The sequence below is a fragment of the Rhipicephalus sanguineus genome, chromosome 4 (genome assembly GCF_013339695.2).
Source record: "Rhipicephalus sanguineus isolate Rsan-2018 chromosome 4, BIME_Rsan_1.4, whole genome shotgun sequence".
Lineage (NCBI taxonomy): Eukaryota > Metazoa > Arthropoda > Arachnida > Ixodida > Ixodidae > Rhipicephalus > Rhipicephalus sanguineus.
This window is the reverse complement of record NC_051179.1, coordinates 154,375,438-154,393,720: the sequence shown is the minus strand read 5'-3', so window position 1 is coordinate 154,393,720 and position 18,283 is coordinate 154,375,438. Positions and strand designations below refer to the sequence as shown.

Here is an 18,283-nt window from a genome sequence, read left to right as displayed (position 1 = left end):
TTGATTGATTGATTGATTGATTGATTGATTGATTGATTGATTGATTGATTGATTGATTGAACGAACCGTATCTCTCCCTCTATCTTGCATGATTTCGCTCGTGACGTCACCCGATTATGTTCTCACGATGAAAAATCATTCAAGAATAACCATTCGCCATCAATTGTAAGGCTAATCAATTTTTAACTCGAAACCCTTAGATGCCTCATCAAACGCGAAAACTGACCGCTATCGCGCGTGGGCGTCCCCCTTCGGCGGCGTCAACACGAGCGATGCAAAAAATCATCATCATGTTATGGCGTCACCGCATGACGTCATCATTACGCCGCATATCGTCAAAATTAGTGACGTCATTATGACGTCACGTGACGTAACATCACATGACATCGTAGCTTGGTCAAAGGTGAACCGATCACGGAGGCAGTACAAAACCAGGTGAGGTGCAGGAAGCTCTCGGAGGGTGGCGGGGCAGAATCAACACATCGACCGAGAATTAAAAGATGGCGTTCGCCTTCCAGTCGTCTTAGGTGAGTGCATAAGGGACCCTGTGAGTTTTTGCCCACTCCCCAGCTAGCAGAAAAGAGATATAATCCGTCGTATTAAGGGACATCCCTTACAAAAATATTTGGTAACATTAAGTTGACGGCCTAAAGACAATTGTTACTAGAACCTACCAACAATCAAAAGAGTGTCTAGCAACTGTCTTTAGACGTCTGTACCAACAATCAATCAACGCTCTGGCTGCAATTGGCCACCAATTTTGAACAGACTCATGTTCATAGGTTGTCTGGTGACCTCGTAGTAACGCCCTATCAACAATGTTCAACAGACACCCTATCACTGTGAGCAAAAAAAAAAAAAAAAGCCGAGATGGGAGTAAATGGACTCGTCCTCTAGCGCACGCCCCTATGGGGGTTTTATGTACTCCGTCCAGGGGAGTAAAAAATTTACCCCCTTTAAGGACGGAGGTTTTGGATGGACTGAGGGGAGTATTTGTTTGCATCCATAGGGGAGCTTTTCGCTGTCGCACCATGCGCCAGAGAATCTTTAATTAAATTAGCATCGAAACACGCAAACTCGATCACACGTACACAAACATACACACAACATTCGCGAAGTAATACAATACTCACACTGACAACCGCTCGCCACCCGCTCTTAACAACCGAACTTTGGTCACCGAGTATATATATAGGTACCACATCTTGACCTCCAATGTAGCTCAGACGGGACACTTCTTTTCCGTGTAATTAAGCAACAAACATTCATGGCGTACGTGTAAATTTGCGGTGGGCTTATAGATACCACTGAGGCACACCTATCTTTTACTAAAAATCCGCCTAACATTCAACGACTTTTTTTAATTAGCGAATTTTGCGGGAGCCTTTCTCATATAAAGCCGCTGCATGCGTACATGCATGTCCTCGTCGGCACGTGCACAATTATATGTGAAGACATACACGTTTTGGGGATGGAAAAGTGCGGAGAGGTTTAATGTTCGATGGCTTTGCATCCCTAGCTAAAGCTAAATCATCTTTTGAAGGTACATTTAAAATAGTACTTATAAGTGAGGCCTTCAGGGGGTGTATTTAGAATTGTCTTTATACGTCAGTAAGAAGGAGGCCTTCAGACGGTCTACATAAAATATTCTTTATACAAAAGTAAGAAGGAAGTCTTTAGACGGTCTACATAAAATAGTCTTTATACAAAAGTAAGAAGCAGGTCTTTAGACGGTCTACATAAAATAGTCTTTATACAAAAGTAAGAAGGAGGTCTTTAGACGGTCTATTGACAAATGTTACTAGATCGCAAATGTTACTAGTGACGGTCACCAATGTCAATATATGGTTACTAGGTGGTCTACTCAATGTTACTAGCCATTTTTGTAAGGGATATTACCGAAACTTCAGGACGAATTTAAACAGGACAGAAAATCTTGCTATAAGGCGGACTTTTAAAGACACTTACAAGCGCCTCCTTCTTTGTAATTTGTATTGTTTACGAATATATTTTATTTCCTTAGGCGTCAGCAATGCGGATCGAAGAAGTCAACTTCAGTAAGGATATCATTCGAACTTGAGATTCCTCTATAAGACGGATCTTTAGGATCCGTTTTCCCGCCAAGCCGCAGATCGCGCGTCATTTGATGAGTGCATGCACGGACATGAGTAGACCGCCGCAAACTAAGATTTGTACTCGTAAAGCCCCTTGATCTAGAAAGTAGCGACACTCTCCTCCGCGCGCGCGTTTTCCTCCTCAATTCTCCTCGGATTTCTCCCCTCCCCTGGCCGGCGCGCTGCGCACGGCACGCTGAACCCTCCACTGGCTCGCCGCAGCCGCATTTAAATCACTGCGCGCGCTTGTTTAATCGGCCCCTTGAAGCGTCAAATGAGAACCTGTTTCTTAAGCAATAGTCATGACGAAAGTGGGCTTCCGATAGAACAAAGTGACAAATATATTTTTAAAGACGCTTCGGTATATACAAATAAGCGCTTCGAAAAAAATGAGTATATCAACTGGCGGCTGAGCGGTTTACCTTCCCGTCGCCGCCTCGGCTGTCCTTAACGCGGTGTATTAACACATATAATGTAACCAGCATAAAGTACAGGCGAGAATTTTTTTCATAATTGTGGTCTTGATGAGCTAAAAGAAGGCAACCAAGAAGGAATGTGGTGGTTTACTTAAATTGGGCCAAATGAGTGAGCCCGAAGCCTTTTTAACACGAAAGTGTTTTATGCCGGGGTCCACCAAGTACATCCGTCACGGATATGACGTTGATAAAATGGACGCCAACGGGTGAGAAAGAAAAAACCAAGAAAAAGATACCACGCTGGGAATCGAACCCACGACGGTGCGGCCGCGACGGCAAGCGCCCGGCGCTCTACCGACTAAGCCAACTCGGGAGATGCTACGCACGGCGCGAACGCGCCTTATATCTTTCACACATTCTCTTTCGCGGCGGGCGGAGCGGGGCGGTGCCGCCGTCTGTGAGAGGTGAAAAGAAGTAATGCTTCACGAACGACACTTACTAGCACTTACTCCGAGATTGCACGTGATATCGGAGGTCATGGTTAAAGCGTCTCGATACCAGAGAGGTAGACTGGCCGCGCTGGCGTCGCCGAGGCACCCTTGACGCAGTTACGTTCTTTGCCTTTGGATTCGTGTTAGCGTGCGTCGGCTAATCGGAGTAGTGCAGCTTCCACGTGCACGAACGGGATTTCTTTGCCGCCGACTGCTTCAACTGCGAGAGCACCGACTAACAAAACTGCTGCAATATGCGTTGCAGAAAGGACGCGATTTCGACGGGCGAATGTCGTGCCTTGGTGGAGCGAGAGCAGCGCCTGCGAGACAGAGGCCAGCGGGACGCACGCGTTTGCGGCTCAGGCTACGAACCTCTACCTCCCGCGTTGCTGAAGTGCAGTGTGTGTTATGTATGCATGAGCACAGGCGTCGGCTACGCATTACTAGAAAGCGCACACCGTGCCGTTTCTCTCCTTAATTGACGACGCTTTGAAGAAGTGCATACCGGGTACCAGTGTTGATTATGAGCTTGTTGATATCATCCTTACGCGCGATTCGCGATTCGCTGTGTCCAAATATATGTTCACACCGTCAGCTACCTCAACGGTTTAATCATGATCATGGGCGTTAGTCGTCGCGATAGAGACATGCTGTCAACGTGGGTGCATCCACGTCAAACGGTGCTATAGCTGCCAAACACGAATAGACATTGTACAAGCTCTCATATATCATAAGCACTACTTCTGTGAAGACACGTTTCACTTTCGTGTTATACCGATTCCTATGACGGAGGGATCAGCCATGTTTTTGTGTCAATGCCGCTGTCAGACACGCACGCACGCACACGATGCATGCACGCAGGCACACACACACGCTTATACACACGTGATAAAGACACGCACATACGTACACACAAGGACATGCATACACACGCGATACAGACACGCACACACATAGATACACACGATCATACGCACGGGATACAGGCACGCACGCTCATACACACGCAATATAGATACGCACATACACACGCGCATACACACGCGATATAGACACGCACGCACGCACATACATACATATACACGCGCATATAGACGCGATACAGACACGCACGCACATACATACATACACACGCGATACAGACACGCACGCTCATACATACACACGCGATACAGACACGCTCGCTCATACATACACACGCGATACAGACACGCACGCACATACATACATACACACGCGATACAGACACGCACGCTCATACATACACACGTGATACAGACACGCACGCACATACATACACACGCGATACAGACACGCACGCACATACATACACACGCGATACAGGCACGCACGCTCATACATACATACACACGCGATACACACACACGCACATACATACATACGCACGCGATACAGACACGCACGCACATACATACACACGTGATACAGGCACGCACGCACATACATACACACGCGATACAGGCACGCACGCTTATACATACATACACACGCGATACAGACACGCACATACATACATACACACGCGATACAACACGGCACAGCACATATACATACAAACGCGATACAGATACACGCACATACATACATACACACATACACACGATACAGACACGCACGCCATACACACGCGATACAGACACGCACGCTACACACACAGCGATACAGACACGCTCGCTCACATTACATACACCGCACAGACACGCACGCACATACATACATACACACGCGATACAGACACGCACGCTCATACATACACACGGATACACACGCGATACATACACACGACACGCACGCACATACATACACACGCGATACACACGCGCTCTATACATACACACGATACCACACACGCACTACATACATCACACACGCGCGACACACGCACGCACATACATACACACGTACAGGCACGCACGCACATACATACACACGCGAGCAGGCACGCACGTACATACACACGCGATACAGACACGCACATACCCACATACACACACACGCACACACGCAGACATATACACACACACGCGATACAGATACGCACGCACATACATACATACATACTACATACACACGCGATACAGACACGCACGCACATATACACACGCGATACAGACACGCACGCTCATACATACATACACACGCGATACAGACACGCACGCACATACATCACACGCAATGCAGACACGCACGCACATACATACACATGCTATGCAGACACGCACATACATACATACGCGATGCAGACACGCACGCGCATAAATACACACGCGATACTGACACGCAGGCACATGCATACACACGCGATACAGAAACGCACGCGCATGCACAAGTGATACAGGGTACAGACACGCACGCGCAGGCGCACGCATACACATACGTGCGTACACGCACAAACACCGCGAATACACAAACGCACGCACATGCACTCACCCGTTAACACGTGCGCACACGCACATACAAACGCAGGCGCACATGTGCGCACATACAAACACGCATACACCTGCACACACCCGTACACACACGCCTGGAGGGTTCATGGCGGGCTAGAGCAGCTAAAAGCGCGCGAAGTTTGCTTGCGCTCGCTTCTCGTGACGTCAGGGTCATCTGACTGGGAGCTATCGCGCGTCGCAGCCATTCAGCGTTGCGGATGCGCCGGCTCCGCGAAAGAGAGGGTGAAAAAAGAGGAGGTTGACGGCGCGGCGAGGATGAGCCGGCGTGGATAAAGGAGCGTCGCTACTTTCCAACATCAAGGGGCTTTATGTACTCGAGCCCGCGCACGCCATCTCTCAATGCGATAAAGAAAGTAACGCGCAAAAGGATAAAGGCGTGTGGCGTTCACATTGCGTCAGCAATCATGAAGGCTTCTAAGTTCGTTAACTAGCAAGCTTTACGCAATTTACTGGCACCGATAACCGTTTAACATAATTCCTCACGTGCGTTGAACTTGTATCAATCCGTGCGGCTGCTTTAATTCATTCATTCACAAAACTTTATTAAGAGTCCTGAAGCCCGGTGTTTTCAGAATTAAGCCCGTCGATTTAGCATGTGCGGTCGCGTGCGTCGGTCACATCCTCTTTTGCTGTATTTTGTGCTTGTGTCTTGATTCGTAGAGACTATGGACGCAGCTTTGAAGAAGCTGTACTTCGCTGCATGTACAACTATGGGCCCGAATGCAAATGTGTTTCTGTGAAGCGGCTGTTGCGCTGACTGATGGTTAGGCCTCGTCCCGTAAGATTCCCTGCGGAAAAATGCACGCCTCGTCTTGCGTGCGGAGTGCTCTCGCAACTTCCTTTTTTTCATTAAATGTGTTTAAGGAGAGGTTGGTGCGTATACATGGCTCCGGCTACTCCTTTCTTCTATACTGGATAGATGGACGCGGGCGCCTTAATGTGCGATTACTTTTCTTTGGAGTTACAGATTTTATATACACCACAGGCGTCTGTCATTTTTAAGGTAAGTTAATTTTTGTTGCGTTGCAGTCTGTTTTCGAGAACCATAAAACAATGAACAAAAGAAGATGTGTTTCGTTGTATCACGAATTACGTATTCGACATATTTCAGCAATGCGGGACTGCGTAATGCATGCGGAATAAATGATTAAGCTGTTCAAACATAAATGTATGCTATGGTTTTCGTTTATGTTTGAACGCACATGAACGGAACTACTTTTATTACTTGACCTGACTTCAGTAAGCTGACCGTATATGCTCTTTATTGGCCGCTTGATGGCGCTAAAGTTTGAAGACATAAATTAGCTGAAGTTGCGTGTGCCACGTAAAAAAACTCGAAGTTACACATGTGTCACGTGCTTTCTCGTGTCACTGCAACAAAGTTGTTGGTAAGACAATCTTCATAATGACAATGTACTAGTTCGTCGTTTTCCGCACGGTACTATATGCACGTGACGAGAGCCTGGGCTCGCTTTTCTATTGATTTCGAATTTCTAATGGCATGATAGTCAAAGGCGCGTTTTAAGGGGAGCAGTTCGGCGTTTTTTTCTCAGTGCCTGATGACACCTTGCCTTTACTGTTCGACGCGCGCGCTGAAGCTTGTGGATTATATTTCCCCTTCTCTGTTAACCACCTCCTTCATCTATAAGCCCGGCATCAGTGGCGTAGCCAGGGGGAGAGGGGGACACACCAGGCCCGTGCCCCCCCCCCCCCCCAAATTTTTCTTTGCCATAGCATACAGAGCAGAAAATGACACTGGACCACATCTGCCTGCCCGGCCCCACTACAGATCAAGGAGGTTGCCTCCCCCCGAAAAAAATTTCTGCCTACGCCCCTGCCCGGCACCTGTTAGCAGAATGATCGAAACGTTCTCTAGCGCGTCACTTGCGCCTGCTTAATTATAACATGCTCGCCCTCGGTCGCCGTACAGTGTTAACGAGTTTTCGTCTTTTCACGCCGTCCCCTAAGGTATTGATGCATATAACAAAATTCCCTTCTCTCCTATTTTTGCAGGTGGTACTTGCCCTAGATATTTAGAAACAAGCACTACGCCAACCGTAAATTATGGCTTTTCTACGGATGGGGTTGCTTGCTTTTTTCGTATGCGTACAGATAGATGTCAGACTACTAGTTTTTCTCTTTTTCTTGGGGACTTTAAAGAAAACAAAAGGTCACAGAACTTATTAAAGCAGTTGTGAACTTCTGTGAGTGCTGTGTGTGTGCGTGTGTGTGTGTTTGTGTGTGTGTGTGTGTGTGTGTGTGTGTGTGTGTGTGTGTGTGTGCGTGCGTGCGTGCGTGCGTGCGTGCGTGCGTGCGTGTGTGTTGGCATCGTCAACAAGTCTCAATGCGGTGCGCCCGAGCCGTTTCGGCCAATTATCGTCGTGCCATGCGTCGACGCCATACCCATGCTCTCTTAACTACTATGTACCTGATTTTAAGCTGTGCAATATTTCTTCTGTTAAAGGTTAGAACATGCGCTTTACTAGCATTAGTTGTGTATTTCGAGCATACATTTAGGCATTTCTCACTTAAATAAGCACGTGATATTAACCTTTGCCATTGTTATTCTGTGCAGTGTTTGAACATAAGTTTCCGCTGCCACCATTTATAAGTTTGTTCATAGGTAAGTGATACCTGCATCACAATTGCCTTTTTGCTCTGTATTTTGTTCCATTACTCAATTCTGACAAGCTGTTCTATTAAACTGGAATATATTATGGGAGCACCGTTTGTGCAACTGCAGATTTCTTGTTGATTGTCACTTTTGCGCATTTAGTGCGTGTGAACAAACAGCTGTGCACGAACATTTGAGATAAACCTTTGTAGCCAGTGAGGTTTATTATAAGTTCATGCACCCTTGCTACTCGAGTCATCCCACTTTTACTGAACAGTCTGCGTACGAGCTTATTACAATACGTATAAATCCAGGCAGCTCTGATTTCCACACATCCTTTTCCTGCTGTGAACACTGGTCTCACGAGACTTGCGTGTCTTTCGTGGCCGTTCTTCCACTTTCACTTGTGACATAATAAAAATATTGTCGTTGTACTTGTGTCTCCCGCATCATTACCTACCGGCAGCCGCTCGTTCTCCTCCCCTGAATATGTACCAGAAAGAGAGTGTATATTTGGAGGAGGGAACGAGAAAACTAGGAGCATGGAAAAGGGAAACAAGGTGAGTAAGGAGACGGGGCATAGAAAAAAAGAAGAAAATGGGCATTACAATCCGGATTGTAGTAGGTTACTATCCCTACTTTTCCAGGCTTGCAGTGGTCGTTGAGTATCTCCTTAGAAGAACGGATTTTTCGGGACCTTTTAGGATTGTAGAACCTTTTCAAATGTTATACTTCCCAGACATTAGCGGAGAAATACGACCGATACTTTCGGATGAACGGATTTTAAGCACCCGTTGGAAGACGTTCGTTGCAGATTAATTGGCCAATCCGCTCCGTAGCAGTTTTATAACGCTTTTGTGCTAGCTGGGTCATAATGCATAACTACTGTGGTGGCACTGGTGAGTGGCGGCTGCAGCGGTGTACAGAGGTAAATTGTTTGGCTGCTCCATACTTGTGTTCATCTGCATGAATCCCCGTACTCTAGCTACATTCTCATACACCAGGCTGTGCCATGCTGACGGCTTACAGCAGGGAATAAGCAGGTTAGCAGTGCTCGCTCAGTCGCCAGATGCTTACAGCGCGTCAACCAGGAGAATGTTATACTTAAAGTAACATCTCCTTCATTGGATTTTGAAGTGCACCGGCACACGAACAGAAATCGCTAGAAAAGCAGACAGGCCAACCAGGGGCGTAGCCAGGGGTGGGGGGGGGGGGGTTCAACCCCCCCCGGAATTTTTCAGTATTGCTTGCGTATATATATACGCACACATACAAACGCATGCACGACCATACATAAAGTATGGTTGAACCTCCACACCTCCCCCCCCCCCCCCCCCGAGCAAAATTTCTGGCTACGCCCCTGAGGCCAACACTTCAATCTTTTTCTGGTCCTTTTGTCGGTGTACCGGTGTGCTTCCATGTACGTTAGAATGTGAATTTAAAACCAACTAACCGGACTTGCTGAGCGGTTGAACTAACATATCTATTTCTCAGTAGCTTTCTTTCTCTATTTATTTCTATTTTAGAAAAATGCAGTAATATACAACGTTGCGCCCTGTTGCCCCCTATTTTCGTTTGCTCACTTTGGGTTTGCGGGGGTCCTTTAGCTAATTTCTGTTTTTGTTGCATTAGGTAGCGTAACTACTTTGTATTCCCCTCCTTGCTTAATCAATCATCCAACCATCCATCCTGTGAGTTATGTGGACGGACGGACGGACGGATGGATGGATGGATTTGGGCAGAAACAACAGATGGCCGTAACAGAATAGAAAGTTGGGCGAGTTGGTGTATATTCATATTTAAAGAAAAGCGGCGCACAAAGCCTATCATATTAACAAGTCACGTGATGCTTGCGTAAGCCAGACCTCGGTTACATTGCACAAAAAAGAGTTTACTTTTATTGATGAGCGTATCACCTAATCACGTTGTACCTCACTTGTCATGCGCGGTTTTTACCTTTTAAATTCTTGTTCCTCTGAATAAACTTTCAGTTGTGAGTGCAGCGCTGTGTGTGGTTCTCTTCTTTGTCTCCGTCTTTTTGTGCGCCGCTTTTCTTTAAATATGAACAGATGGCCGTCTATGACTATAAGCGAGCATATGAACTCCGACAAACATGCACACTATATACCGTATTTTCTCCCATATAACCCGCACCACAAAACGGAATAATGGGCTTAAAAAGTGGGGGTGCGGGCTATATGCAGGGGTTATATGCATAGCTTTATTTTTTTTTCTTGCTGCAGAGTTAAAGTTAGGGGTGTCGGTTATATGCAGGGGCGGGTTATATGCGATAAAATACGGTATTATTAAAGGCACCTTATCCTTTTGGTTTATCTTTACCCTAGGGTTATAATGGAGTCTACAGTGAACACCAGGTAAGAGACAGACTGGTTTAATTAATTCCTTAATTAACTAAAAACGTTAATCAACGTTTCTCATTTTTATTTTGGGGGTATGTGGCATTAGCATAATTGGAGACCATCCTCCAAATAGTCTAGCCAAAAAAAAAAAAACAAATCTTTAGCGCGTTAAAAGGCGACAAGTCGCCAGGCATCTTCGCACCGTAACTCAGCGGCAGTGAGCGCCACTGACGTATTCCCTCCGCCTGGTGCTTTGCATCGCACGGTTGACGTCACCTGAGGCCCAGACGTGCGGCCTGCGGTGCCGCCGCCTCGTAGATTGACGCGCATCAGTGTTGCGGAATGGGCGCCTTCATTCCATTCCATTCCGGGGAATTAGAACTTGCCGCAATTCCATTCCTTTCAATTCCTCGGAATGAAAAAAACTTGACCCATCCCCACTCCGGAAATGGCCGGGTGGTTCGATTCCATTCCTGTAATTCCTCAACGTAGGAAAGGCATCTTGATAGTTTTGACGGAGTTAAGAATGAACGCCCCATAAAGCTGATGTCATCAGATGCATTAATGACTGCAAAAGTACGCAAAACACGTTACGACGGTCGAGGGATATGATCGCACCTAGCTTGGTGACATATCTCGTGCAGTACAACCACTCCCATAGCGGAGTTCTCCCGCTACCTATAGAATTTGCATGGTGCTGCAGATAACAAGTCCGGCCAAATGACGCCCCTCGGCGCATGCGTCATTGTAAAACTTTCCTTCTTTCTCTCCTCTTGCTTTCCTATATATTTCCGAGCTGGAAATAAAGGCTCGTTGTTTTGCCCTGCCACATCGACTGATTTCCTTGTCACCGCGGCCGGCCTATGGCCGGTAGAACGTAACAGTGGCGACGAGAATTCTACAGCATCAAGAAGGCCAGCATATGCCCACAAGCGACGGCCTGCAGAACGAACCCACCAGCCATGGCACACCAGCTACCGGAATTCGAAGACGCGAAAGATAAGTGGCAGGCGTACTTGGTAAAGGTGGAGGCCTACTTTGAAGCTAATGATATGAAGGACGATGCTAAGAAGAGGGCCCTGCTGGTAGCCGCGCTTGGAACAAAGACAATTGAAATCTTGAACGGGAAAGTAGCGCCGCAGAAACCTAATGCTCTGACCTACGCGGAAGTTGTGCAGACGTTAAACAGCTACTACGACCCAGTGCCGAATGAAATTTCTGAAAGCTTCAAATTCTTCCATCGCTGCCAGCAAGAAGGGGAGTCTGTGCATGCATTTATTGTGGCAATTCGACAGATGGCCCAGAATTGCAACTTTTCGACGATGCTGGACAGAATGATAAGGGACCGTATTGTGTGTGGAGTCAGGTCCAAGAATTTGCAAAAGCAGCTGCTAGCAAAGAAAGACCTTAATCTTCAAGAAGCCGAGGCCCTTGCCCTGGCCGCAGAAAGCGCCGAACGCGATTCGCAAGGTATTACTTCGGACAAAGAGCAAGCGAGTTTGCTTAAGTTGAGTGCTCAATATGAGTCGCGCGCGAAGACGGCGGGTGTACAACAATGCAATTGTTGTGGGAAGCATGGTCACAGAACCAATGCTTGTCGCCTAATCAAGCGCAGATGCTTCAAATGTACACGGCGAGGGCATTTAGCCAGAATGTGCGCGGTGAACGACAAAACAAGCAGAATGCTAGCAGTGACAGCACAGGCGACAGAAACGGAAGACAGTGATAACAGTGCGTCGCAGATTTGGTCGTTGACCACTAAGCGCTCGCTCATACCCCCTATAAGAAAGGAATTCGCGTGGAACGGCATTCAAGTAACGATGGACATCGATATGGGCTCGCCTGTTTGCGTCATTCCTAAGAGCATCTACGAGGTGTACTGTCATCAGTGGCCGCAGCTAGAGAAGTCGAAACTACAGCTTTCATGCTACCTGGGAAGACTTCCGCTTCTCGGCGCAATAACAATGCCGGTTTCCTACGAAGGTACAACAGTGCGATGTACTTTGACTGTTTTAGACTGCGATGGGCCCAGTCTTTGCGGTCGGGATCTGCTGAAAAAATTAACAGACGAACGTATCCAGGTTCTCAACGTGTATCCGCAGCCTTCAAGGTCAAGCCAAGCCCAGGAGGTCATTCCGAAGCTGCTCCAGAAAAACGCTGACCTTTTCACTGAGGGCACTGGTATCATGAAAGGTCCGCCGGCCCGACTGCATATCAAGACCGGATCAACCCCCAAGTTTTTCAAGGCAAGAAAAATTCCTTTTGCACTTCGCGATAAAGTGTCAAAGGAGCTTGACAGATTAGTATCCGCTGGCATAATCTCTCCAGTTCCTCATTCCGAATGGGCGACGCCCATTGTTCCAGTTTTGAAGGACGGAACGGTGCGCATATGCGGTGACTTCAAGGTGACTTTAAACCCAGTGTGCGAGGTTGAGCAGTACCCATTGCCTGTCATAGACGACATATTTGCAAATTTATGCGGAGGGAAGAAATTCAGTATATTGGACCTTCGCGATGCATACAACCAGGTCCAGCTAGATGAAGACTCGCGGAAATTATCAGTGATAAACACACCGAAGGGGCTGTTTTGCTACAATAGATTGCCGTTTGGCATCGCGTCAGCTCCTGCGATATTCCAACGGAAGATTGAATCGGTGCTACAAGGGCTGCCAGGGACACAGGCATATCTGGATGATGTGCTGATAGCCGAGAGCAACAACAATGAAAATGCTAATCTGGAAGCAGTGTTGCAGCGATTCCGCGAGAACGGCATCAAGCTTCGTGCAGAAAAGTGCAGGTTTTGTGAATCGTCGGTGACGTATCTGGGACATCGTATTGATACCGAGGGACTACATCCGCTCGAAAAGAACGTCGACGCAATCAGACTGGCCCCGTTGCCACGAAATGTTGCTGAGTTGCGAGCCTTTTTAGGAATGGTCACTTTTTACAATAAGTTTCTGCCAAATCTTTCCACTGTGCTTGCACCTTTGTATAAGCTTCTTGAAAAGGCGCAAGATGGGTTTGGCACACGAAAGAAAACTCGGCATTTCAGCAGGCAAAGAGCGCTTTGTGTTCGGCCCCAGTGCTAACGTATTTTGATCCGCAGCTGGAGTTGCTGCTGGAATGCGACGCTTCCCCTTACGGTGTCGGTGCTACCCTTTTTCACCGTATAAATGGCGAAGACAGGCCAATTGGGTTCCGGTCACGAACACTCACCTCAGCTGAAATGAAGTACTCTCAAATCGAGCGAGAAGCTTTGGCCTTGGTGTTTGGCGTGACACCGTTCCGCGATTACCTCTTGGGTCGGGAGTTCAGGTTAGTAACGGATCACCGTCCTTTGCTGGGGCTACTGAGACCGGACCGTCATATCTCTGTTATGGCTGCCGCACGCATTCAGCGATGGGCGCTTTTGCTCGGGGCGTACAAATACAAGCTTATTTGTAAACCCGGCAGACAGATGTTAATCTCTGATGCCCTAAGCCGCTTACCACAATCCTTGCAGGAGCCGGAAGCAGAAACTGAAAACCTCACGGAAATGGTGCTTCTCATTGACCAGCTGGACGAGCCCGCGGTTTCGCACAAAGAACTTCAAGCACTCACAGAAGCGGACGCCGTTTTACAAGAAGTATGTAGGTACGTGACTGAAGGATGGCCTTCCGTCGCGGGTGACAGCAGAGAAATGGTCGAATACTGGAAAAGGCGACATGAGTTGTCTGTCGAGAAGGGCATGTTATTCTGGGGCCATCGGGTAGTGATACCAAGAACGGCGCGTGAGAAGCTATTGAAATTGTTGCACGAGTCTCATCAGGGAGCGTCCACCATGAAGACAAGGGCAAGGGCTAGCTTTTGGTGGCCAGGTTTGGATCAAGACATCCAGAGGGCCGCTTCAGACTGCAGAAATTGTGTGCAAGCTTTGCCTATGCCCCCGGAACGGAACCGCGTCAGTTGGCCAATTTCGCGTGAGAGGTGGTCGCGGTTGCACGCAGATTACGCAGGACCTATTGCCAACAAAATGCTGTTGGTAATCGTGGATGCACACAGCAATTGGATAGAAGCTGTTCCAGTATCGCGAGCAACCGCTAATGCAACGGTGGATTCTATGCGAACCTTGTTCAGCCGGTTTGGATTACCGCGCACCATAGTTACCGACAACGGCACGCCTTTTACAGGGGCAGAATTTGCTCAGTTTGTGCAGAAAAATGGAATCGAGCACATTCGTACCCCGCCTTACCACCCTCAAAGCAATGGGCTCGCAGAACGCGCCGTGCGAACCCTTAAGGATGGGTTGAAGAGAATGCCCGGAGTAGAACTGTCAACGGCTCTGTCAAGAATTCTTTGTAACTATAGGAATTCGCCACAAGCTTCAGGGGTTTCGCCGTCTGAACTACTTTTGGGCTACCGTTTGCGTACTAGACTGGATATTTGCTTTCCTCCCAGGAACCACGAATTGCCGAAGAATCCAGGTGCTGAGTCTGCGAGTTGGTACTTCGCTCCTGGAGATGCCGTCTATGTGCGCAACTACGGTGTTGGAGACAAGTGGACGCCAGGCAGAGTGAAATCGACGAGTGGGGCACGTCTCGTCACTGTAGCTACGGAAGACGGCGTCGTCCGACGTCATGTCGACCAGGTGTGAAAACGTTCATCCGACACAGGTGCAAGCCGAGAAACATCGACTCCAGAAGAACCGCCACCCGAGGGACAACACCGAACGACCCAGGATGCCCCGAAATGCGAAGCGGATGACCTTTCCGAAAGCCCTGTCCCCGAGTTACGTCGGTCCACAAGAATCAGAAAGCCCGTGGAACGCTACGGCTACTAGGGGGAAGGAATGCTGCAGATAACAAGTCCGGCCAAATGACGCCCCTCGGCGCATGCGTCATTGTAAAACTTTCCTTCTTTCTCTCCTCTTGCTTTCCTATATATTTCCGAGCTGGAAATAAAGGCTCGTTGTTTTGCCCTGCCACATCGACTGATTTCCTTGTCACCGCGGCCGGCCTATGGCCGGTAGAACGTAACACATGGTCAGCATGTTTCAACGAATGGTGATGTTTTAAAGGGGTACTGACACCTTTTTTCGAAGGCGAGTTTACTCTGCCATACAAGTCTCCTGTATGCAGAGACGGCTCTGAGCAAGTGTGAAGCTCAGCAAATGCTGATAAGATATTTTAATTTGATATTAAAGCCATTTTTTCCATGGCGCACCTACTGACATCGACACTAGCCTGACGTCAGGCTACAGTACAAATTCTGGTGACTTCACGCAGCAGTCTGGCTAGTTGTGATGACGTTGGGTACCAAAACTTCCAAGATGGCCGCTTGTGCGTCGTCAAAACTTCCAAAATGGCCGCTTGTGCGTCACCAACGGAGCCACGGTGCGGAGCGGCCGTGGAAACGTCACTATATATTGTGCGAGCACGTGACGAGAAGCTCATACCGTGTTGTGACGTCAGGGTACAGTAGGAACCGAAACTAGCTTTTAAAAACATACTGTAATTACTTTTCCAGGGCGCACTCGCGCTTAGCACTGCCTTTTCTAGGCTCTTGAGGGCTTGACCTTTCATTTGACGCAAAAAAAAACAACTGAAAACATTGGTGTCAGTACCCCTTTAATATTGTTTAAGCTTAAATGCGTTAATGCTAAAATGACGACATAGCGTTATTTTTTGCTGACAAAAGTAGCGTTCAAGAAGACTAAGCAGTTTTGTCACGCGTCTGGAGCGGTCCTGAATATGGAGAAATAGATCTGCTGGTATTAGTTGAAACAGTGCACCGCTCGGGCACCTAGTGTCTGCATCGAATACGGAACACTGGGCCGCACTGCTCGTCAGCACTCACACTTGTCAAGCGCACCTCGCAAGCATGGATGGGGTGAAGTGAACTTTCTGCGTTCGCCTGTGCGCAGGTATGAAATGTCTTCCTTGTCACAAAGGTTATTTACGTGTGTCGGGTACTAAACTGCTCGTGAGATAAAGATCAGGCTGTGCATATAGAGTATTCGCCACTTTCGTGTGGGGGTATCAATGAAAACCAACGCGCAGGGGTAACTTGTTTCTCCCTATCTGTGGGGATAATGCATTTGTTTGTACACTAACTTATGCCTCGGTTTCTCTTTTACAAATTGGCAGATCGTTCACACTTTACACCACGCCCACCCTTGGCTATGGCTAACTAAAGGTGGACCTAGACAATGCGTTGTGGCCTTCGACTTCGAAAAAACATGTACTCAAGCCTACATGACTAATTTGAGCATGATATTACAGTAGTAGCAATTAAGGGTGTAGCAAAATACGTTCCTCCCCAATACCCTCCTTGCTTGGCGATGCGAACACAGGTATGTGCCGAGTCGTAGCAACCCAGCGAAGGAAAGATGCAAAGAGAAATGATAACGACAATAATGAAATAATCCCACCCCGGAGCAGTGGGAGTGCGGGCTGACCAGCTCTCAGCTCGAGACTTCGGAGCAACACAGTCTATATAAGGACAGAATTGTAGTAGGCGCGTTGCTTATAAATGTACCGTTTTTGTAATCAGCCAAGCCATTTTAAAAATACTGCTTTATTGTTAAATTCGAGGCTCTGACTTGGTTATGTTTGAAGTTTGAAAATCAGCACGTAGACGAAAACGTGCTCTATTTTAGGAAAAAGACGTAATTCCATTCCCATTCCATTCCTCCGAGCGTTGCCCCCATTCCATTTCCATTCCATTCCGGGGTCGCAAAAATGTGGAATTTCGGAGTGGCAACTCCGCAACACTGCCGCGTACTATGAACATACACTCACTTGGAAGGAAAAAAAAAGAATTGGGATGAATTCTTATCAACAAGTTTTCTTTCTGAGAAATCTATACAGATTTACTGATAGCCTCATGCTACAAATAGGCAGAGGGCAATTTCTGCCTTTCATGAATGTTCCTCCACCTTGCAGGCCTCTGCAGAAATTAATTTTTAAGGCATCACAGCAGTCTTTCATCCTCTTTCTTCTTAGCTTAAAAATGCCTCATATCAGGGTGACATTGGCAGCGGCTTTGTGTAAAGATTCGAATAACAGAGAGCTGAGCTAGTTGGTGGGTACCATTCCCGTTAAAAAGGCTGGGAATGCAAACACGGACACAAGAGAAGTCAATACACTACAAACGCCAACTAACAACGAAAGAAGGCGCACAGCAGTGGAAAAGAAGGTAGACGCAAAAATCTTCGCAAGCCCAGGCAAGAGGCGATACCTATCAATCTGACAGGCGTGGTGGTCTACGTGAAGGATAACTGCTCAGGCATTTGATTTCTTCTTTATGACAGTTAATCGACAGTTGGCTCACACATGCACTACCACTACTATTGATATGCCAGGCCTCAACCATCAGATGCATTTCTCCATTCCTGTGCCAGTATAAAGTGTATGAGACTCTATAAATGCAATTTCAATGAGGTGCGGAGGGCAGGGAAATAGGAATCACTTACTCTTGCATACATTTAACGCAACAGCGTTAGAAGCCTTTGTCGCAGAAAATCCAGATGTCCTTCTCCACTGTGAGCGAAAAGTCATCAGGCCTCCTAGCGACACATCATGGGAAACACAGCTGCGGCCATAACTCTGGGCAAGCTTCGCAAGTTTCTGGACAAATATTTCTTGAAGGATTGCTCAGCCAGAACCGCAGAACTGTTGTCTTTATCCGGTCTGTAGACGAGAGCTTTTTACATAGTTCAATTCTCCACCAGTGGGTTTGATAAGTAGCTGGAATTCATTGCCTGGATTATGTCAGCCTTTGTCGTTCACAGAATTCCTGAATGCTCTGAGCGTAAAGGAGGGACTAGTGAACGCATT

At 47.5% G+C, this 18,283-nt stretch overlaps 1 protein-coding gene across 2 annotated transcripts; it reads left to right on the top strand.

Moving 5' to 3' along the window:
* Nucleotides 1-11,167: 11,167 nt before the first annotated feature.
* LOC119391763 (uncharacterized) lies at nt 11,168-15,429 on the top strand. 2 transcript variants are annotated; one of them, XM_037659414.2, is made up of 3 exons: nt 11,168-12,712; nt 13,969-14,099; nt 14,904-15,429. In XM_037659414.2, exons 1-3 carry the CDS (start codon nt 11,429-11,431, stop codon nt 15,097-15,099), a joined length of 1,611 nt encoding a protein of 536 aa, XP_037515342.2. In that variant the 5' UTR covers nt 11,168-11,428; the 3' UTR covers nt 15,100-15,429. The 2 variants fall into 2 exon arrangements, with proteins under 2 accessions (XP_037515342.2, XP_049270898.1); XM_049414941.1 differs by having other exon boundaries at nt 13,969-15,429.
* Nucleotides 15,430-18,283: the final 2,854 nt, after the last annotated feature.

Bases quoted from the DNA above. Each gene is read 5' to 3' on its own strand.
- LOC119391763 (XM_049414941.1), top strand. From the start codon at position 11,429: ATGGCACACCAGCTACCGGAATTCGAAGACGCGAAAGATAAGTGGCAG. The intron at 12,713-13,968 runs GCAAGAAAAATT...CAATCCTTGCAG, and splicing joins CAACCCCCAAGTTTTTCAAG to GAGCCGGAAGCAGAAACTGA.